Genomic DNA, 20,747 nt, shown 5'->3' on the forward strand with positions numbered 1-20,747 from the left:
CAGTGATAGTTCAGAGGCAAAAACATCTGGCCGTGTCCCAGGCAAGTTGGGTAACTGCCCATGCAGTTACAGCATCCTTGAAGCCATTATTTTAGCCATCAGTAGAAGCTGACTGCTTAATGGAGATAGCTTCTTAACAAAGGGAAAGCAGACTTGGCTTTGGCTGCCCTGAGTTCATTAGATTAGAGGGGTGTAAATCAGAAATCATTATTGAAATGGATTTATGTTAGCATCAAAAAAGTACAGAGGCAAACAAATTCCTTAAATAGCTGCCGGTTTAGGAGTTCTTCCAAAGTGTCCTATGATGGACTTCTTCGTGAAACACTAGCAAAAGTCGTAGAAAGAAATTGATGATTGATAGAATCAATGCTGAAAGGGGGTCTAGGTTAAGATTTTAGAGTGTATCCATGATCAAATAAGCTCTTTTTGCATGTGTATGCCAGATTCCCAATTTTAATGTAAATTTGTTTCAGCCAGGATAAAAGTATTTGTAATAAAACCAGTATTGATACTGACAGCCTGAGGTATTCTGTTGTTCATCGTGGACTGTTAGTGAGTCAGTCGCTGGCAGTAGACAATTGTCCTTTTATTTAAAGGAAAAAAAAGTCAATGATGAATGATAAAAAAGGGAAAGCCCAAGGGAAGCCTGGGACAATAAAATTTAACTGCAGATAAAAGTGGTGTAGTTCAGACCCCGCTATTGACATGACACTGTCATGTGCTTTGCAAATTGCAGCAGGCACCCCGGTGCTCACAGATTTAGCTAAATCAAGGGCATGTTTCAATCAGATAATAGGAATGGACTCGGTTGAAATAAAAGCAAATGACAGTATGATGACATTTAGTGTGTGTGAATTTGCTCACGTGCACACACACTTAGATCTAGTGCACTTGTGAGAGCATCCTTGCGTGCGCTGTTCATGCTACGCTGAGACGCCAGTTTTGTCCTGCTGAGGATGTGAACAGTATTGAGCTTGCCAAGTGCTATGACCTATATATCAGTGGTTTTCTTTTTAATAGTGATATATTTCTATCTCTTGGTAATACTTTTTGAGTATTAGAAAACTGGAAATGTTGGTAGGTTTTGAAATATTGGTAGCTCTTAGCCAGTTGTGAGCTCTGAATCATTCTTTTTCTCCGATGGAAAGGGTTCCTTTCTTCTGAGCATGAACCACACCTTCCTTTTGTGGAGCATTATGGTTGCTGTCCTTGCAGCAACTGGGCAGGATTTACATTTAGTGCCCATTTCTTGATCAGCCAAAAGGCTGATGATGTGTTATTTCCTCCCATCAGGAGCTCTACATGCTGCATCTCTAACATTTTCATCCCTTGCCAATCCAAGAGGAAAATGACTGGAGACTGAGCCAGGTCCCACTAAAGTTGATGGTGAAATGCCCACTGACTTCAGTGGGAGCTGAATCAGGCTCCAAGAAAGAAATTGAATGTTACTGATCATTGGTAGCAGGCCAAGATGTTGGTGCCCTTGCGGGTTGTTTTTCAGTATTTCTTCTGCTGTGTGGTCTTTTCATTTGTTTGCTGGAAAGACTCAGAAAAATTTAAACTGTATTGACTCAGCCTTGTGCATAAGAGATGGGAGCAGCTGTTCTGTGTGTATATATGCACGTATATATAAAAGTTATCTGTGCATATGTATGAAAATACAGCCCTTGCTTGCTACAGTGTTTTGTATTTTTCTGTCCCCAAAACGTAAAAGAATCCACTGTATGGTTCTTAAAAGTTTGAAAGAAATTAGTCTGCTAAAATATTTGCGCAGTTTTATATGCTCATACATAGGAAAATCACCTTAATGAATAAATACGTGGAAGAGTAGGATAGATACATATATATGTATTGAAAGCATTGAAAAGAATTGGGGTCTGTTGGAGGAGGGGAGGCTTCTGTTACTGAATGGATATTTAGTCTGAGTTAGTCCCTTGACAGATAGTTCTGCCTATTGTCAGTGTTCTATGTAAATTTGTCGTCTTCTTCGTCTTATTGACAGTCATCAGTAAGCATCCCCATCAGTAAGTAGAGCATATTCTGTCTACTAGATTAGTCCATTAAATAGGGTGAATTGCTGGAAGACGTGGGGGTGTTTTACTTAAGAGAAAATGGACCAGAAGTAACAAGCAAATTCTTCTCTCAAGCTCCCCTGTCTGTTATTCCAGCCTCCCTTATTTGAGGCCAAAGGATCTCATCTCTGAAGTCAATGACAGCGCTTCCTTTGATATGAGAGGTTATTACATCAACTGCTACATCTGTCACTAGAAGCAGGCAGGTCACGTTTAGACTTGAAAACAAAATAAGAAGACCCCAGAATCACTCACCCTTCTATTAGCAAGGTATGCCACACATCTGGCAAATACTTGTGTATTATAAAGCTCTCTATAGTGAATGGTGTGCCCTATGCCGTGCATAATGGAGCTGCTGTCATCTATTATGTATTATGACATACGGGCAAATTGGAAAATACAAACTGATGTGAGGTAGTAAAAACATGAATGAAAAGGCGTTCCTGCACATGCATTGTGGCTGTCGCTTATAGTCAGAACTATTTCCCTGTCTGCTTTTGCTTTTTGCTTTGCTTGACCCAGCAAAGTAACTGCTTGTTAAATTTAAATCAAAGATGCTTTTCAGTCTTGTGTGTTTCAAGAGGTAATAGTCTGGGTGCTTTTAATGTTTCTCTGACATGATGATAGTACATAGAAAAGTGGTTCTGTCTATTGTAAACACATTTCCTTTGTTTTTAGACCTTACACCTCTAGAGTTTTTGTATTTGCTAATGTCTTAGATACCATTTCCTTATCCATCTCTGATGCTTTGTAAGGATTTAGCTATGTAACAAACTTCTTATTTAGTCCAGGCAAGCAGGCTTTTCAATGGCAAAAGGCAGTTTGCATTTTCTTTGAGAAAGTGGGTGTGTTTGCTGTAAGAAACAAACAAATAAATATCTTTTTTACTATGGAAAAACTTATAAGAAAAAAAGGTGTCATTTCCCTTCAGATCCTTAAATGCTCTGAAGCAATCATCTGAATTTAGTAGCAGACTGTGGTTATCATGTTTCGTACTCCCATTAGCACCAGAGAGCCAGCTTAATGGGGAAAAAAATCGAATTAGTTTCCTTTTTCCACCGCAGTCTGGGGTTTCAAAGTTTTCTTTTAAGGCATGTTTTGGCCTGAGAACCTTCACTGATGGTGATACTAGACAAGATAGTAACATCCCTCCTTAGCTTTAGAAACCAAAGTGGAGTTTGCAACAGATACTGTCTAAACATATAGCATGTGGGCTGAATTTTGGTTTAACTAACTGTAGATATTTCTGAGACAGACCTCAGGGTAATTGTAGAGCCCTATTAATTTTGTTTGTTGCTTCCCCACAGTACTGTTTGCTACAGCTCCTCTCCCTCTGCTAGGAGGACTGGTTAAGGAGATGAGAAGCCTCTTGCTTTCCAGAGGAAGAACTGGGGCCGTTGGTTCTGTTGGGATGAAAAGTAAACTTTGGGAAAATCTGGGGCTTTCCATTGCCAGTTTGTTTGATTTTTGATTAAACGCGATCCTTGGAATTATGTTCAAATTTACAAGATAGGGGTTTCCTAAACAAAAGAAGCTTGTTTCTAGGGCTAAATATAGACCAGATTGTATCTGAAACCTAGTAGTAGTTAGAATCACATAAGCGCCTGCTTTTGAGTTTTGATTTCCTTCAGCATAGAAACCTGCATTTATTGGTCTTGTTAATAACAGTTCATTGCTCTCATTAGAAATGAGTACAGGGTTGTGCTGGGAAAAGGGTTTGGTTGCTAAAGGAGCGGGAGGATGAGCAAGGAATTTGAATCCCTTTGTTTCACTTCCCAAGTGCAGGACTGTCCCCTTCCAAAGCGAGAGCCTGGGGAGAGAAGGTTTAGCGCTGTTGTTCCTCACCTAGCAGAGCTGTGGGCAGTACAGCTGGGGTGCCAGCTGGTGAGGTGCCACTGCAAATCAGGGATCGCTTTTCCCAGCACGCAGTTGTGCTGAGTCGGCACTTCCCTGAGCCGGGCGTTCACGCAGCACCTACCAGAAGGAATGGTTTCGTTGTGCTGAGAGCTGGAGCGGCACAGCGTGCCCGCGGGAGAGGTAAAGCTGCAGCTCTGCTGAAGTCAACGAGAAATATCCCAGAGCTGCACGGGGCTGGAGCGGCAGCAGAAGGATCACACCCGCCCCGGAGTCAGGAGATGAAATGATTATAGCCCGTTCAGAGACTCTGTTGTTGTTGTTAAGAGGTTGAGACGTTTTTTGTCCTTTGCTCCTATTGCTTCCTGGCCGTGTTTCTACCCGTGCAGCTGCTTCACATGTTGAAGTAGAGGAATAAGGGTTAGTGAGGATCTGTGCGAAGCTCTGCGCAGCCTTACGGAGGCCGTGCAGGGGTAAAAATAGGCAGAATATGGAGCAGGCTGGGGGCAGAGGGACTCTTTTCTCCTCTCTTCCTTTTTAGCAAAGGGACTCCCCGCCTCCCTTCTCCTCCACCCTCCATGTAGTCCTTACCTCCTTTCTGAAAGGAAGGACCATAAGCATTACAGGAACACAGTCTTATTTCCACATCTCACTATTTTCATGGATCTCCATGCCTCTCAAGATAAGCTGATGCCCCCAGCCTTTACGGGTGTCATATATTCATCTTTGCACTTCACAGTTGCCGTTTTGTCCCCGGGTCCTGCTTTTGAGCAGTGTGGCTGAGCAGAGATGTGGCTCTGGAAAGCCTTGTTGCATTTAGAAGGTATTTTCAACAAACAAAGCAATTTCAAACCTATAGCTCTGGCTCCCAATGAATTATTGATTATTTTCCCTTGAAGCCATTGCATGATGCTGTATAGCAGTGAGCACAGGCACATGGATGCTTTCCGTGGAGATAGTTAACAGGATGTTCTTTCCCGGATTAAAACTTTAGAGCTTGTTACCAAAGGCAGAGGAAAGGTATTTGCCATGGGTATTAAATACTTAAACATCACCTACTGATTCAAATACCAATCCCTAACCTAGTAGGATGAGCAAAGTGCAGCACTGACTGGGATTATTATGTATTGACTGATTATAACTGTACATGTGCTAAGTATTTTTTACCTTGGATATTGGGGTATCCTGCATCTTTACTGTTTCTTCTCATCTCTTCAGAGATTGATGTGTTTGAATATAGCAGCCTCTGGTGATTTTGCGACACATTAGTATATTTGCTGTTGTGATGTCTGAAGATGAGTGCCTTTAATTAAATGGTATTTTCCTGTTGTTCCTCTGAGAATGAAGCATCTGCCTGAAAAGATCATAGGGATTAAAAAAATCTTCAATTCTGAGTCCTGTTTCTGTAACGTAAATGTTTTCATTATTCAGACTGAAGCCAGTAAAAGGGAAAGCCGGCTGGCCAGAAAGAGTGGGGGTTCATTTCATTTTTCATTTATATCAGTAGTGTTGAAAAACATACCCTGTTAGATCTCAGGGAAAGCAATAAAAAGGAAAAATTTAACATGATTTAAAGCAATATGGGGATCGTCTTGCTAATCAGTTATAAAAATGATTTAAGTAGCTTGAAGTGCTGCTCTAAGTATGCCATGTTATATCGCGCAGTCTTTTTTCCTTCAGATGTGGCTTCCCACAGCTTGAGACATTTCTTTCTGGTTGCTGTGTGAAAGCAGGAAATGGCTTTTGCTGGGGGAGTGTGAATTTGGCTTCTGCACAAAATGCTTTCAAAATCACTGAATAAACAAGCAGAAAAAGCAGGAAAAAATGATTCCTTCTTCACGTATCAGTTATGGTAGGAAGATTACTTATAATACGACAGGTTAAAAAACAAAAATCAACATTATTTTTAGGGTGATTATGCCCTTTTAATTCTCCTCCATTGCACTTCTAATTCTGTTCTCTAAATGTAATCATCCTGTGAGGAAAAATTGGCCTTTTTATGGTAAGTGATTAATGTTTAAGAGAGTCTTAAGTTTCTTTTTGCAATCTATTCTAGAAGCCACATTTCCAAGCTGACCTGTGTGGTTTGGATAACGTGCAAGGTATTACTTTCCATTGCTGAAGTCCCACATAGTGATTTGAAAATGGAAGCCATAGCATTTTATTTTAAATATTTTAATTCAGGTTCTTGTGTCTCAGCTCAGACACTAAGTTGTCCAAGGACTTGACGGTGGAGGTCGAATGTTATCGGAAAAGCAGAGAAGTCGCTCAGTAGAGTGACATCAGCCGCAGTATGTAACTGAGCCATATTTACCCTTTCACACCAAATTTACACTGGTGTAAATCATTAACACTTCAGCTGAACTGTCTGAGATGCGCTGGGGCAGCAGAGGACGTTAAACCCTCGGGCTTACGGCGTGGAGCAGAAGCTGCACAAAGCAGGGGAATGACTCTGGCTGCTTCTGAGCATGATGCAGAATGATCTTCCTCCCTTGTGTCCCTGAATCAAACCTTGTGCCTGTCATGACACATCACTTGTGGGCCAAGAAGTATCAGCTTCGATGTAATAGTGACTATTTTTCTGGGGAGCTGTGTTTTCTGTGGGTCTTGTAGGAATATTTCTGATGAAATAGTATTAAAATCCTTCTCTGGAGAGGAGTGCCTGCCCTGCTTTCTGCACACATCAGTGTCCATATGAGTTCCTGTGTAATTGCGTTGAGCTAAAGTAGGTCTTTGTTGTTTCAGTGGAATGGGATTTATTTGATAAAAGCTTTATTCTTCAGTGAGAACTGCAAAGGATGCTTCTCTGCCACATCGTAGCCCAGGCCATAGATGAACATGTGACATTTATCCTGCTTTTATGTTGGGCAGAATACCTCTGCTGAGGAAAAAACTGCAGATGATTTTGTGGAATATTACCTTTGCTGCAGAAACCGATGAATGCAAAACATAACTCCTATTTAAACCTCCCAGCTTTGATTGGATATGTTCTTTCACAAAAACCTTCTTAAAAAAATTGCTGTCTGTTTTTCTGTCCTACACTATTGTTTTTGTTAGGGTATTAATCCATCAGAAAGACAGCAGGATAAAGAATGAAGATACCTAGGAAATAAACTTCATCCCAGTTCAGGGATTTCTTCTATAAAATTATTTTAAATTGCTGTGATTAAAGAAGCTGGAGTTGTATCTATTTTTCATTGAGCCATATACAGTTTTAAAGTAAAAATAAAGAGAGAAGATCTATAGGCCAGCAATGATGAGTGTTATAAAGTAAGACTAGAATTATTCTGCAGCGCTATTGTTGAAGCTGAAATCATCCTGTGATGAATTTATCACAGAATCACTAAGGTTGGAAAAGACCTATAAGATCGTCAAGTCCAACCATCAACCCAACACCACCATGGCCACTAAACCATGTCCTGAAGTGCCACGTCTACACGTTTTTTGAACACCTCCAGCGATGGTGACTCCACCACCTCCCGTTATGGTTTTGTTTTGATGATCAGACTTTGCAAGTCAGAAACCTATAAAATATGGCACCAATGTTGCAGTGCAGGTGAGTATCACAAGGCGTAATTGCCTTTTCTGGTACGCATATGATACGTATTCTGTACATGTTCCATACATACCAGATAGCAGACAAAAGTATTCCCCCGTAAGGCAATGTACTTGCTTAGTACAAACTCAGCACTAGAAAGCCATGAATTCCCACTGACTTCTGGTGTAGTCTGGGGCATTTTGCATTTCACTGGAGCAGACCCTCAGAGGCCAATACACTCTGGTTTTCCTGTGGCTACCTTGGGGGTATCAAACATTATTTTGTTTTATTTGCAAGGCTTGATTCTCATCTTGTGTGCGCAAATCAGTAGTAACGTTCCAGGTGGGACAACGGGATCATGGCAGTAGGAGCAGGATGTGAGCTGAAGACAAGGTTGGTGATCTGACTGTTTCCCTCTAAGCATCCTCTGCTTGTGACCCGTTTTGCAGTTTGTCTCCTCACAGTGTAGGTTTGTTGTGAATTTAATCATAGGATAGATGATCTTGTCACTGAATACCTTTACAACAGTGTGAGAGAAGTCCATTAATAGTTAATGGTCAGAAATGTGTTCCTAAAGGAACTGTCTTGTAAATGGAGTCTGGTGACATGTAAGTGACATGTAAGTGACATGTTTGTACTTCCCCTGGCTCCTGACTCAATATAAGTGTCAGATCCAGCGCTGAGAACATTCCCCACGGGGGGAGAGGCAGCAAGGCAGATGGCTTTCAGTGGTCCCTGAAGAGTCACCCACCTTTGAGCTTTGGTAGGCTAGGCTAAGGTTACTGGTTTTGCCCTTCTCTGGGCAAAATGTTTTCAGAGCTATCTGTACTGCTGAATTCTTTTGAGAAGTTCTGTCACTTCAATCGTGTATTTTAGTAGAGAGAAGGGAAATACTGTTTGTGAGGTTTATGCCTATCACCGTTTGTATTTGTGTTGTTTTTTAATACCATGCGTTTAGCAGACCCTTGGATGCTATGTTTGATAGGTAGACTAATTCAGACACCAAATATTAACACCTAAAATAACCAGATGAATCTACCATTGTAGCCATGTTTTCTCTATGTTGCTGTACAAATTTAATATTAAAATCTAAAAACTGTAGGGGTGTTTCATATTCAGAACACGTAGGTGAACAATGACATAGCTAACAATCATCATGGTAAAAAAAGCTAATTATTGTGGAATGTCGTGTTAGCTGGACGTCACTGAGTAGGCAAATACTGTACAAAAATGATAGCATACAAAGTTGACACATCTTTCATATTATCCTAACCTAGTGCTGGGATGAAAAAAATGACCTTTTGTTGTAGCTATAGAATATTCTTGGTCCTTGTGAGTAGGCCCTCAGGTCAGGTAATGGCTGCTGGCCTAAATTGGTGACTTGATCTCCAGGAAAGGAATTACCATTTGGGCTCTCTTGGTGATTTTGAATTATGATCCAGAGCTGTATTTGTAAGAGTCTGAAGAAAAAGAAAAAAAAAGATGAAAGATTGTATGTATCTCTGTATGGCGGAGTCACGTAACTGCAACATGAGTGATATCACAAGATGAATTATGAGAGGTTGTCAGTTATTGAATTTTATATAAACAGAAGGAAAAAACCCTCAAATGTAACATATACCGAGCAGTCTTTTTTCCCCCTCTGGACTCTGCATACATCCACAGCAAGAAGCTGTTCTGCCGTTAAGAGATGCCAGCCTGAGTGGAGAAGGCAGACTTGAGGTGGATACAGAAGTGAACTGACCAAGACCACATACGTAGCAGTTCAGTGGCAGAGTTGAGAGTGGAATTGGTCTTTGTCTGGAGAGGTGTATTGCTGAAACATCCTGCCTCAGTGTTCCTCTTTTCGGTTTTTTTTGGTTGGTTGGTTGGTTTGGTTTTTTTTAAAGAACTATATGGAAAAGTCAGTTTAACCATTGAAAATGGCACCAGGAAAACTGAAAAGGTTTTATCAGACTGTTTACAGTGAAAGAGCTTTGACTGAAATTAATGTGCATCTCTGAGTGCCTTGCCTCTCTGGCTTTAGAAACTCTGAAGCTTAAACTTACCGAGTGTCTTCTCAAAGGTGTCAGCCTGCGTGGCTCTTGCCAGTGCAGTGTATGTGCCTGCTTAAGTAACGTGCAAAACAGATTGACCTCAGAAGTATGCAGCTGGTCTTGCAGCTTTGGTTCTGATCTCATTAGTAAACCAGGCCTGAATTATTCACGCAGGTTTTATGAGGATCATCTCTGAAAACGATCGATGGAGGTGAGACTACAGAACTTATTCCTCCTTTTTATTTCCAGCTCATCTCCCAATGGGATTTGCAAGAACGAAAACCAAAATTCATCTGCAGTACTAAATTCAGATTCCTCTCACGGTGTATGATAAATTGTTCAGTAAATACTCATGTGAAATTTATACCTTACACAGCTACAGATGCTTTGGAGGGCCAGGTCTGATGGACTGTCTGCGTTGCCTTTAGGTGTTGCCTACCTTTAGGTAGCGCTTATGTATCAGCACTGCAGTGTTTGCTCATTGGGGTCCTTCCATCGCACGGCTTTGGACTCCCTGTTAGCCTCAGAGCCCTGCTAGTACCTCTGGTGCGCAGAAATCTCAGTACGGGAACCGAGCATTGCGTGATGTCCTTCTGGTAACCGATGCATGTGCGTTGCGCGCTCTTACTCGTCGTTTGATTCTTAAGGCCCAGGGAAACAGATCTGCAGATAACTCTAGTGTGGTTTTATGTGGCCTAGAGGTGATGGATGTACTCGGACAGCCATTTTCCCCTTGAGCTGCAGCTCTAGCCAGTTGTAAAGAACATGTGGGTCTGAAGATGAGATGGAAAAAAAGACAAAACAGCTATTTCTGTTTCCTCCCCTTCAGGGAGTACAGCTCTGTCTCAGGAAAAGACTTTAGAAGTTATTGCTGGTTAAAATTGATCAGCTAGGAATTGCTTATCATCTGAGACTGTCCTCAATTTCGCTGTACGTTTCCAAATGTCCCGCACACTACAATTAGAGGGCAATGTTTAAACCACAACTCCTCAGTAAACCTTTGGAGTCCTTGCTTTTGTTTCATTACCCTCCAAGCACTCTTGGATGGCAACGGAGCACAGTTTGGTTTTGTTGTTGTTGTGTGCATGTTGTAAGATTACCTGACTTTTTTCCCCCCAATATGTCATATTTCCAAATACACCATGAGAATGAAATTGTCGCCTCTGGTCTGATGTCACTACAACAAAGGTGCACAGAGACAAAACAATTAGCGGACAGAGGTTTTTTGAGTACCAACAAGAAGGATGAGTTTATGGAGTGCTAGCTGGGCATCAGTGATATCGCTGACAGCTATGAGAGACCTCAGTTAATGTGGGACATGTTCCACTAATGAGCAAATTTAACATACTTTTTCCTAAGTGCAAAGTTTGGAAGAAAATATGCAAATTGAAATACAGGAGGACAGAAGCTGTTCACCATAGCTCTGATGGAGCAGACTCCCCCTTGATGCTGTTACCTGTGATTCCACAACGTGGGCTGGCGGAGAGCAGCTCCTTCGGCTCCATCTCCCCACTCCCAGCACAGGCAGCGCTTCTCCGTAATGCAATTCCAGCTCCTGCCTTCAAAACTTCAAAATATCACACCCCCCCTTCCTCTCCAGATTGTCCATATTGCACACCAATAGATCAGTGCTCCATGAAGTAGTTAGATACGGGTTTGTTTGTTTTTTCCTGAAGGAGGCGATGCGCTAAATAAAAATTCTATATAGATTTGACTTCAAGTGAAGTAACTCTACAAAAGCCCGTGGAGCTCCCTCGGCACATACGGGTTCCGGGTTTGCTCCCTTGTGCCCCTCCATAGGCAGTGACGCTGCTGACCTCAGTCCTGGTGTCAAAACCCTGCTTTTAAGTTTCTTTTATATATCAGACATCCCTGTCATTCCTGTGAAATAAAACCAGAGTGCCCACTTGCATTGGTTATACTGCTGTAGTGTAAGTATTAGAAGAACGTGAGACAGATGGCAGGGTTCCCGATGCGGCTGAAGGCTACAGCTCTGTTGCAAACTACTTTTTAATGAATTGAGTTTCCAGGTGACAATTGGGATGACCTCACTTTGGTGGCTGTCATGCCTGAAGAGGTCAAACAGTGAGGAGAGGCAGTGGAATGAAGATATCTCATTCTTGCTTAGTGAGTGCTTTCCAGCTATGGTAACAAAAAGACAATTTTTCATTCTGAAATCAGGGAGGACTTAAAATTATAAGCATTTGTGGTTTACAAAAAAAGGTAATGTAACTCATGAGGCTAGATTTCTGCAAGGCCAAAGGTGAAGAGGAGAAGTCAACCCTAGTCACTCCTTCAGCATTTCCTCCGGAGATTTACGTACAGGCTGGGCAAGACCTCAAAGTTTCCAGATGAGAGTGGGAGTGCTTCTGCTCCACAAGCTCAGGCAGTGTTGCTAGAGTTGTGCTGGTCTAGTATCATTCTTGCATTTCTCGGTTCTCCCCTGCTTTTCTGCCCCATCTCTGTGTGTTACATTTACTGTTTACTGGTATCTTTCAAGAAGGGAGATGAAAGAGGTGGGCTAGAAGAAGATTTCTAGTCATTCTGTATTCAGTTACTACCATCTAATCATTTTGTAGCTTCTACAGTCTATACCTTTTTTGCCCATTATGTAACAAAACCAAAGGATACAGATGGAAAGAGATGAAGTACGCTATCAAGGCATGCTCCTGCTAATTTCCCAAGCTGGCTAAAAGGACGTGTGAGTGTATGCGCCTTCCTGTAGCCTTTACTTCCTCGCTGCCCCACAAACTAGTCCTGCAGACTCAGACTCTGCACTTGCTTGCCCCATCTCCACAACGTTATAAGCTGGGGCCAGCAAATGAGTTCTCCATCTCTAAAACCCACGTGTCTCATCTCACCCTGCTTCATCCTTGGCTGGAGCTTCAGAATAATATTCTAGATGATACAAGGGCTCTTCCTTTCATGAGAGCCTGCTTGCAGCTGGATGCGTGGTGACTGCTCCTTGCGCAATTTTGAATTGGTGCCGATTCTCACGGCATATCACAATTTGGCAATCTGTTTTACACCACGAACTTCACAGCAGCATTATGTTTTTTGTTCTGTGTAGTCCCTGTATTTCTCAGAGAAAAGACATTATGAATAGAACTGGCTGAAATACGTAATGTCCTTTTCACAGGAAATCCTGTTGTTCTGGGAAAATCTTTTCTTACAGTTTGACAGTAGGACTGTAGTCTTAAAAATATGCTACGTAAGAGAGACCATCCGTATTTTCACTAAGGAAAACTGAACACAGGATCTCATTTTTCCAGGATATATGTGATGTAGACCTTGGAGCATAGTCCTGGTGCGTGCTTCCAGGCTTTATGCTCTTTCCCAGATCCCAGGCTATGACAAAGACCATTTTTCTGGTGTTGAGCTTCCCTTCTTATTTCTTTGTTAAATACCATATTTTGCTGACACAATTGCCTCTCATAACAAACAAAAAAACCAAACCAAAATGGTTAAGACAGTTTTTACTTGATTACACTGCTGCTTATGGAGGGGGGCAGCTGAAAATTAGAAATATTGCATCAGAATCTTTTGGGGATTATGAAATATTAGCAAAACAAGGCTGTGTGCTGGAACTCAGGCACCACAACTGTCCATCCACAGACTCGGGAGGTTCTCCAGTGTGGAAGCTCACACAGTGAGCAAAAAAGGACGGACATTTCTCTCTACTTCAAATGCTTATGCCCACTTCATCCAAGCAAGAGACCAAGTGAATAAAGGTAGCTCCTTTAAAAGGGAGATAAACATGCACAGAGTCTTTCCATCATTTTTAAAGAAGGAGGACACAGAACTGCTCCATCAAGCCAGTTTTTACAAAGCAGTTACAAATATAAGTAGGATGTGAAAATAATGACTTTTTACAATTTCAGTTATATTACATATGTCTGTATATTTACTGCATATGTTACATGTGATATACAGACAGTTTGGAAAAAAAGGGGTCTAAACGTGTGCAGCCGTTATTGTTTCAGTATTATGGAGCAACACTTTGGGTTCAAAATGAAGAGAGTGAAGCATTAATTAAGTACAGCGCAATGCAGAATTATGTGAAAGCCTGAGAGATATGAATTACCTTTCATTTCATTGGTTTAGATGATAACTTTCTAGGTTTATTTTTATGACACAAGAAATATTTCTCTACTGGGAAAATATCACACAACTCTTGTTTCTCAACTTAAAAGTTTCCTGAACCAGCTCTGTGGAAGGAAGAGAAAGCGTTATTTTGTTGAATACCTATTGTGCAGCTTTATTTACAGAAGCTCTTTGTTTGCAGCAGTTCTTAAGCTTACAATATTTTGAGCTTAAAACATGGTGCATCTTTGAAGGGATATAATTTAAAATGCTTCAGCCTACCTCTTCCAGTTTGTCTGTTCTGTGGCCTGATGAATGAATATGGTTTAAGCAGTGACACAGAGAAGGTATTCTGAGGACCTGCAGCAATAGATATAATCGAAAGCTAGGCACGGTATTTTTGAGCAGTTCCCCAGGCAGTGACGTAAGTTTGGGGAGAAAAAAAAAATCTCCGGAGATCCCTGAGTAATGCAAACATCCAAAGCTATTAGCTAGTAGAAATCCTTTTGCTTTGCACAGGAGTAGAGGTGATGAGACAGGGGTCGGTGCCGGGCGGTGGCATGCACCCTGACGCGTGCGAGGAGGTGGGAGCTCTCATTGGGATTCTGCGGAGGCAGCCGGGGAGAATCGGGTCCGCTGTGCTCCTCAAGCTGTCAGGGGTGACATCGGGGTCTTTTCTTCCCCAGCTCTCCGAAGGCTTCATGCTGCAATAGATTTAGGCAAATGTAATCGAATGCAAATCCTGTACTTGTACTTCTCTTGACATCGAGCTGCTTGAAATAATCATGAGCTTTGAGAAACCAAACAGAATCTGGCAGCTCAGAGTTATCTTTTAACTTGAACAAAATGAGAAGAGTCCTCGATTCAGGACGACTTGTAGAGTGCTTCTGGGGGATGAAAGGGCATTTCATTTCATGGCAAATTTTGTCCCCTTTGCATTGGTGTTGGGGACAGCCATGAGGAGCAGTGGAGATTACCGCCATGCAAAGAATCGCTGGAAATAGGCCAATCAGTCGTGTTCTTTAGGAGACTGTCATATTCAATTCACTTTATTACAAATCAGCAATAAAAATACGAATCTGCATCTGACCAACAGAAATGCTTATTGAACATATATTGAACATATGTTCAGTGCGTATTGAATATGGCACCATTGTTACTGCATTCCTTGCTCCCCCAAAAAAAAGGCTTCAAGAAGAAATGTTTAAAAGCTAAAATTCGGTCTCAGTTTGGTTTAAGAACAAGTAAGATCTCTAGTTTTCAGATCTAGAAGGACAGTTTCCTAAGGCTATACTGCTATAAGAGCAAATTGTGTGTCCTTGTGTGGTTTAGATCATCCCTTCATGTTTAAGTTACCCATCATTTTGTACAGTTGCTGCCTTTCAAGCTTGTGTTTCATTTGATTGGCTCCATTTTGGGTGCTGCTGTTTTCTTGCTGGGTTTTTGTGTCTGTGGGAGCACACAGTGCTAGAAAAGAATTATTGATAATACCAGGGCTCCATGCATTTTACAGGTTGTCTTACCTTGTGTAACAAAGCCATACGCTTATTGTTTGAAAAGGGCTATGGTAAAATTCTGCTAAAAATAGAATGTAGTATTTCTATGGGAGCAGGATGCGCAAGGATTTGCGGCTCCTCAGGTACCTCCGTGTCTGCTTTTTCACCTGTAGGAGCACACACAGAAATTCAATGCTATTCTAGATGGGGTTTTTGATGAAGCTATGAAATTCTCTTGAGAAGATCCCTTTTTTTTTAAGTTGATTTAGGTACACTTGTGCCAAGGAGAGTTTTATAGACTAACGCAGGGGTGTCAGTGGTGTTGTCTGTGTGGTTGAGTCTCCTTCACACTGGAAAGCAGGCTTTGCAGGACAGATTTATTTCCAAGTCTGTTTTTGCTCTTGTAACACAAAGGAGTCTTAAGTGACAGAAAGACTGCTATATAGGGAAGACCAAAGCCATGATAGTCTGCTCTGGAAACCATACTGCAATGTAAAATCTCCTTTGGGAAATGCAGAGGTAGCCTGATAGCTGAGGTCTATGCCATCAGCTCAGAGAGCCCAGCATTTCCAAGTATGACCTGGGAACATGAATCTTCACTCTGCTCACTAGTCTCTCATTTGATTTACACCAGGAGCTCTGACTCTGAAGAAGCATTTGAGACCCCGGAGTCCACCACACCGGTAAAGGCACCACCTTCACCTCCGCAGCCACCCCCCGAAGCGGCAGCAGCAGCAGCAGTTGTAGCAGACATAGCAGAACAAGAAATAAAACCCCAGCTGCCCTTGGAAGACACAGGTAATGAGCATGTAATGAGTGGGACAGGTTACTGAGGAGGGTGAAGCTGCAGGGAGGTGTTTGTATAAGCACAAGCAAGGAATTGGTGCTAATAAAATGTCTTCTGGAAGATCAATTAATGTATGCTGGGCATTATCCATGCTGGGAGGAAAAACCCTGTTGCCTGCTGGAATAAAGTGTTGGAGAATCTGTCCATAACATTTGACAAATAATAAAAGAGGAGCTTTCTAGAAAAAACTTTCTTCCTTTTGAATCAAACTTCATTCCCTCTTCTCAGAATTGTACGATCTTTACAGAGTCAGATGAATAGAAAAAAGGAGGTATGAGATACAGATGTAGGTGCCTGGGTGAGCACCGTTAACTGTGACAATTAACAAAATGTTATTTTCAAATGTGTTGTCACCTGAAACAGAAGGTGAACAAAAAGCCCATTAGAACAATAGAAATATTTATATGTGCCTTATAGGAGGAACATGGGAGTGTGTGTGAATGTACGTATAATACACATACATAAAAATTGGTACATACTGGGAAAATAATCTTTAAAAAGGGAATATCATGTTTAAAAAACCAAAGAACTCCTTTCCCCTGAAAAAGTGTTCTCCAAACTGAGTAATGGAACATGAGGGAGTAGAAAGCACTCTGTTAGCCCAAAATAGCTTTGTTTGGGCTGTCAGATGACAGCTCAACAGTTCAAGATGGAATTCCCCATTATGCTGTCTTCTTTCCCATCTGAAAGATAAGTCATCTTGATCACCTGGCTAAATTACATAAAGGTAATTTGACTCTCAGCAGACTAAAGCTCACTTGTATATCATTTGGAAAGATGTACAGCATTGCCAGGCAGTCTTTTAAAGCTTCCATTTCCACTCTAGAAGTGGCTGCATTTAGCAGGGGGCAAAGCAATGTCCATGGCTGGTGTATCACAAAGGCTGTCCAGCTTTGATTTAAACCTTCAGGAAAGTTACAAATAAGTCTGGCAAATGCCTTGAGCCACCTAAAGCATTTCTGGGAGTCATGCATTAAGGAATGCTCTTTAAGATCATGATTTATGATACGAGTTTATAAGAAGCTAGAAAGATGTTCAATAAACTGGTTCCACAAAATAAAAAATTAAATACTGTGACATCCTGACACTTTTTCCTTTCAGCTGTTACAGTTCCCTCTTCATTGTAGCAAACATTGTCCATTTTCTTTCCTTTTTCTAATCTTTTGCAATCTAATGATGACAAAATAAGTGCTGAGAGAACAAAAGAACGCATATGCTAAACAGGATTGGAGTGTGTTTTTAATTACTGCAGTAGATTATCTTCAAACCCTTGATTACACATGTGCTTCCCTGGCACATGTGATTCTTTTCTCCCTACATCCCAGGTCTCCCCCTCCTTTCTTTCAGATATTTCTGAAGAAAGGTAGGAAACTGAATATATCTATTCACAGCCAGTGTGAACTATATTGAAGGCCATTGGATGGCAGAGATGAAAACACTTCATTTGCAAATAAGATTTGTCCACGGGAGGCAAGTTGCCACAAACTAACAGAGCTATGCTCAGCATTCCCAAATTATGCAAAATGAAGTTATACAACAGGGTAATTTCTGTGAGGGAAGGAAGATGCCTAATGCAGAAAAAATTCAAATGTAGGAGGGTAACACAAAGCATTCATTTGGTTTGGAAATCTTTAGAAGAAATTAATAATACTAAGACCATAGCTTAGGTGTTTGCATACTTCTTCAGAAATGCAAACAGTTAAACATTTTGTACTTTATAAACCACTTGAGTAACAGTTACCTTGTAGTTTACTTACCTGGTAAGTTACGCGTGTGGCTGTATGCAAAGAGAATGAGTCCCTTCCTCGGTGAAGAGTCCCTGAAGCAGAGTTCCTCAGTGGTACCATAAAGCTAAATAAATAGGTTTCAATACAAGAGTAAGGAATACGGGCAACGGGAGAGCCTGGCACACACACAGGGAGAGGCAACGACATCCAGCTGGGTTTCTGGTTCACCAGCTGCATGGCTTTGTCTTCTACATGAGGTTGGTGACGGAGCGTGTGCTTGGGTAGAAGGAGGAAGCATAGTAAGTGTTTAAAGGATTATTTCATCTATATCTGACAATAATTACTTATGCAGATGGCTGCAGTTGTGCTGCGTGATATCACTAGTGCAACAGCTGGACCCCACTGCTGGAAAGCCAAGAGGAGAGTTTTTAATTAGGCTGACTTCAACGCTAGCTTAATAAATATGATGAAAGTGAAATATAGCTAGACTCATCCTGGGTTTGTTCCAGCTCCTGGTGGGGTAAAACCTGCTGCATGGCTCCAGTCCATCAGCAGCAGAGCAGAAGAGGGGAGTCAGTCTGCGGGTGAGTCTGGAGGGGAAGAGGAGTAACAGAGCATGTATGGAAACTACGGAAACTACCTCTGAACCCCAGAAAGTGTCACTAATGAGCCCTTCCATTCCCCCGTAAATACTTTGCTTGTTGTGGGGAAGGTGGGTTATACTCTCAAGGCAAATGACTTTGAGGGTGCTTTTTATTTTTTATTTATTTTGGTAGTATTTTAAATTATTCATGCCTGTCTCATCAGCTTCTCATAGCAGTAACCTCTTGTCCCTTGTTCCAGCCATCTGAGCACCAGAAAGTGCCCCAAGCCCTTTTTCCCAAATACCCCGTTTCTGGCCAGGAATTCCTGCCTAGGCAAGGGCATTTCTTCTGTCCCCACGCTGCCTTCCCCAATTAATTAACGAATTCAGATTATATACACGGGGAGGTGTGAGAGCTGGAGCCCCCTCTACGCATTACAGCCCGCCGATCAGGTTATGGGACACCTATATTCAGGTCCTTCTTGTGCCAGGGAAATTGAGGTCAGGCTTTCCAGTAGAGAGATGATGACCCAGACAAAAGCAAACCGCATTTTTGGGGTGGCACACCTTCTTCAGTGGTTTTCCTCTTGAAGCCTAACACAAAAAAATTGAAAATAAACTTTATATCCAAAATTTCCTCTCGGAATAAATGGCAAAAGTATTTTTACAGTCATTTTTAAAATAGCCTTACTAATTGATTTCATAACTTCAAAGGCTTCTCATAACAAGCAGGAACTTGAAATAAACTGTGTTTCGGAATTTCTAGTATTAGGTGATTCCAATTCCTATATGCTATAGGCGACGTGTACTTGTCTCCTGCGTTACTTCATTATAATGGAGTATGTGGGTGCATGCTGTATGTATTTTCCAGGAGTTTCTCTTTGTTTTTCTCTAGAAAACACAACTAGAATTTAATTTCTTCCATATTTGCTTTATTAGAACTGGTTAAGTTTTGTTTCCAAGGCTTTCAAAATAGCGTTTCATTTTGTTTCCAGCTCAGCAGAGTTAAGGCCATCTATTTTCAGCCTATTGAGTTTCCCCCTATTTTGGAGATATGTGAACAAAGAAGAAAAGCTCATCTGTCCTAGTGCACAGTGCAGCTCCCCCTCTAGAAGAATTTGTTGGAATTTAAAGGGAAAAATATTTAAAAATAGCTAGAAGTACTTTACATGTTCTAACGCCTTAATACATTTTCATTATTTATAAAGAAATAGTTCAGATTTAGATTCAATGAGCTCATAGCTAGTGCAGATATTTCATTTTCTCCTTTAAAATAGCTTTAATAGCTTTCCTTGAGAGGTCTCATCGCCTGGATACAGGAAGTCTGGGATCTTTTGTTGTTGTTTTCGGTTTTGGAATTGTTTTTGGTTTTCATACCTGATCAGGCAAAAATTCTCTGAAATCAGGGAAATTTTCTTGTGGAAGGAGCAGATCTTGCATATTCTTTTTTAATGAAGGAAATGCGAGGTTTTTTAGGGTGATTGCCTGTTTTTTATGTTAACGTAAGTGTCCGTGCTATCGCCTATATTCTTGGAATGCTTTAGAAAACTTAATATCTACCTGTGGTATAAATTGTGGGTGACTGCCAGTGCCAATAAAAGGCATAAACATTACTTAAAACCTTGTGCTGGCCTCTCTCTAGGGCAGGTCCTGCCTTGATTTTCGTAGCTTGTGTTGTAGTATGTTCCTTACTGATCAAACTGCACTTTAATAAAATACTGTAATTAGTAAAACTGATTTGCTTAATGGTGTGGTGTAAAAGGACAAATGGCACTGCTCTCTGAATAGGCTGTTAGTGTCAGGAAAGAATGGTCTTCATATCTCTTTGTAGTAATAAAGCCGTGCTGTTTTGCGATGGTGAGTACCGTTCATATCTTCCTCTCCAGCGTTTCTGCAGTTACTAGTGCTGAGCCCGTCCTGTTGTAATGCCAGAAGAGTCTAACCAACAGCAGCATTTCGCTTCTACAAAAAAGCCATGTTTTCTGAGACAGTTTCACATGTTTCATAAAGAAACAATAAAAATATCACAGTAGCAAGTCAGGCGACATTCTGCAGAAATCTATGCTCTAAGTAAAGGATTTGATTAAGAGGAAGTTGTGAACTAAGCAATTAAAGAAGATTAAAGCTCTGCACTATGTGCAGCACACCAAATTTCAATGCTGTTTTGCTTTGAGCAGCTGGAAAGCCTTGTATGTTCTTTGCTGCTGTGATGCGTCCCTAACCTCAGCTCTACCACGCCTGTTATTTACAGTCCAAGTCTTCCAGGGCATTGGTTTATTTTATTTTATTTTATTTAAATGCATGTTTGTACTGACTTTGAACAAGGGGCCTCAATCCTGTTGAGGCCTTTGGCGCACACTGGAATGAAAACAATGTATAATTGCAGATGATTTCTTGTTCACATCGCCCTTTTATTTCATGCTGACCTACATTTGTATTCTGCTGACATACTAGAGCTATGCCAATGTTTATTGTAATGTATTCCCGTTAAGTGTCTTCCATTCCCATTTC

The 20,747-nt window shown here is 41.2% G+C and overlaps 1 protein-coding gene across 5 annotated transcripts in view; it reads left to right on the top strand.

The window, feature by feature from the left end:
* TACC2 (transforming acidic coiled-coil containing protein 2) overlaps positions 1 to 20,747 on the top strand; it is a 101,482-nt gene that overhangs the window by 40,199 nt on the left and 40,536 nt on the right. For all 5 annotated transcript variants that reach the window (XM_059821005.1, XM_059821002.1, XM_059821006.1 and 2 more), the window contains exon 4: positions 15,714 to 15,877. In XM_059821005.1, the coding sequence (XP_059676988.1) occupies positions 15,714 to 15,877 (164 nt within the window). The remainder of the gene's footprint in view (positions 1 to 15,713; positions 15,878 to 20,747) is intronic.

Source organism: Gavia stellata, chromosome 9, assembly GCF_030936135.1.
Source record: "Gavia stellata isolate bGavSte3 chromosome 9, bGavSte3.hap2, whole genome shotgun sequence".
Lineage (NCBI taxonomy): Eukaryota > Metazoa > Chordata > Aves > Gaviiformes > Gaviidae > Gavia > Gavia stellata.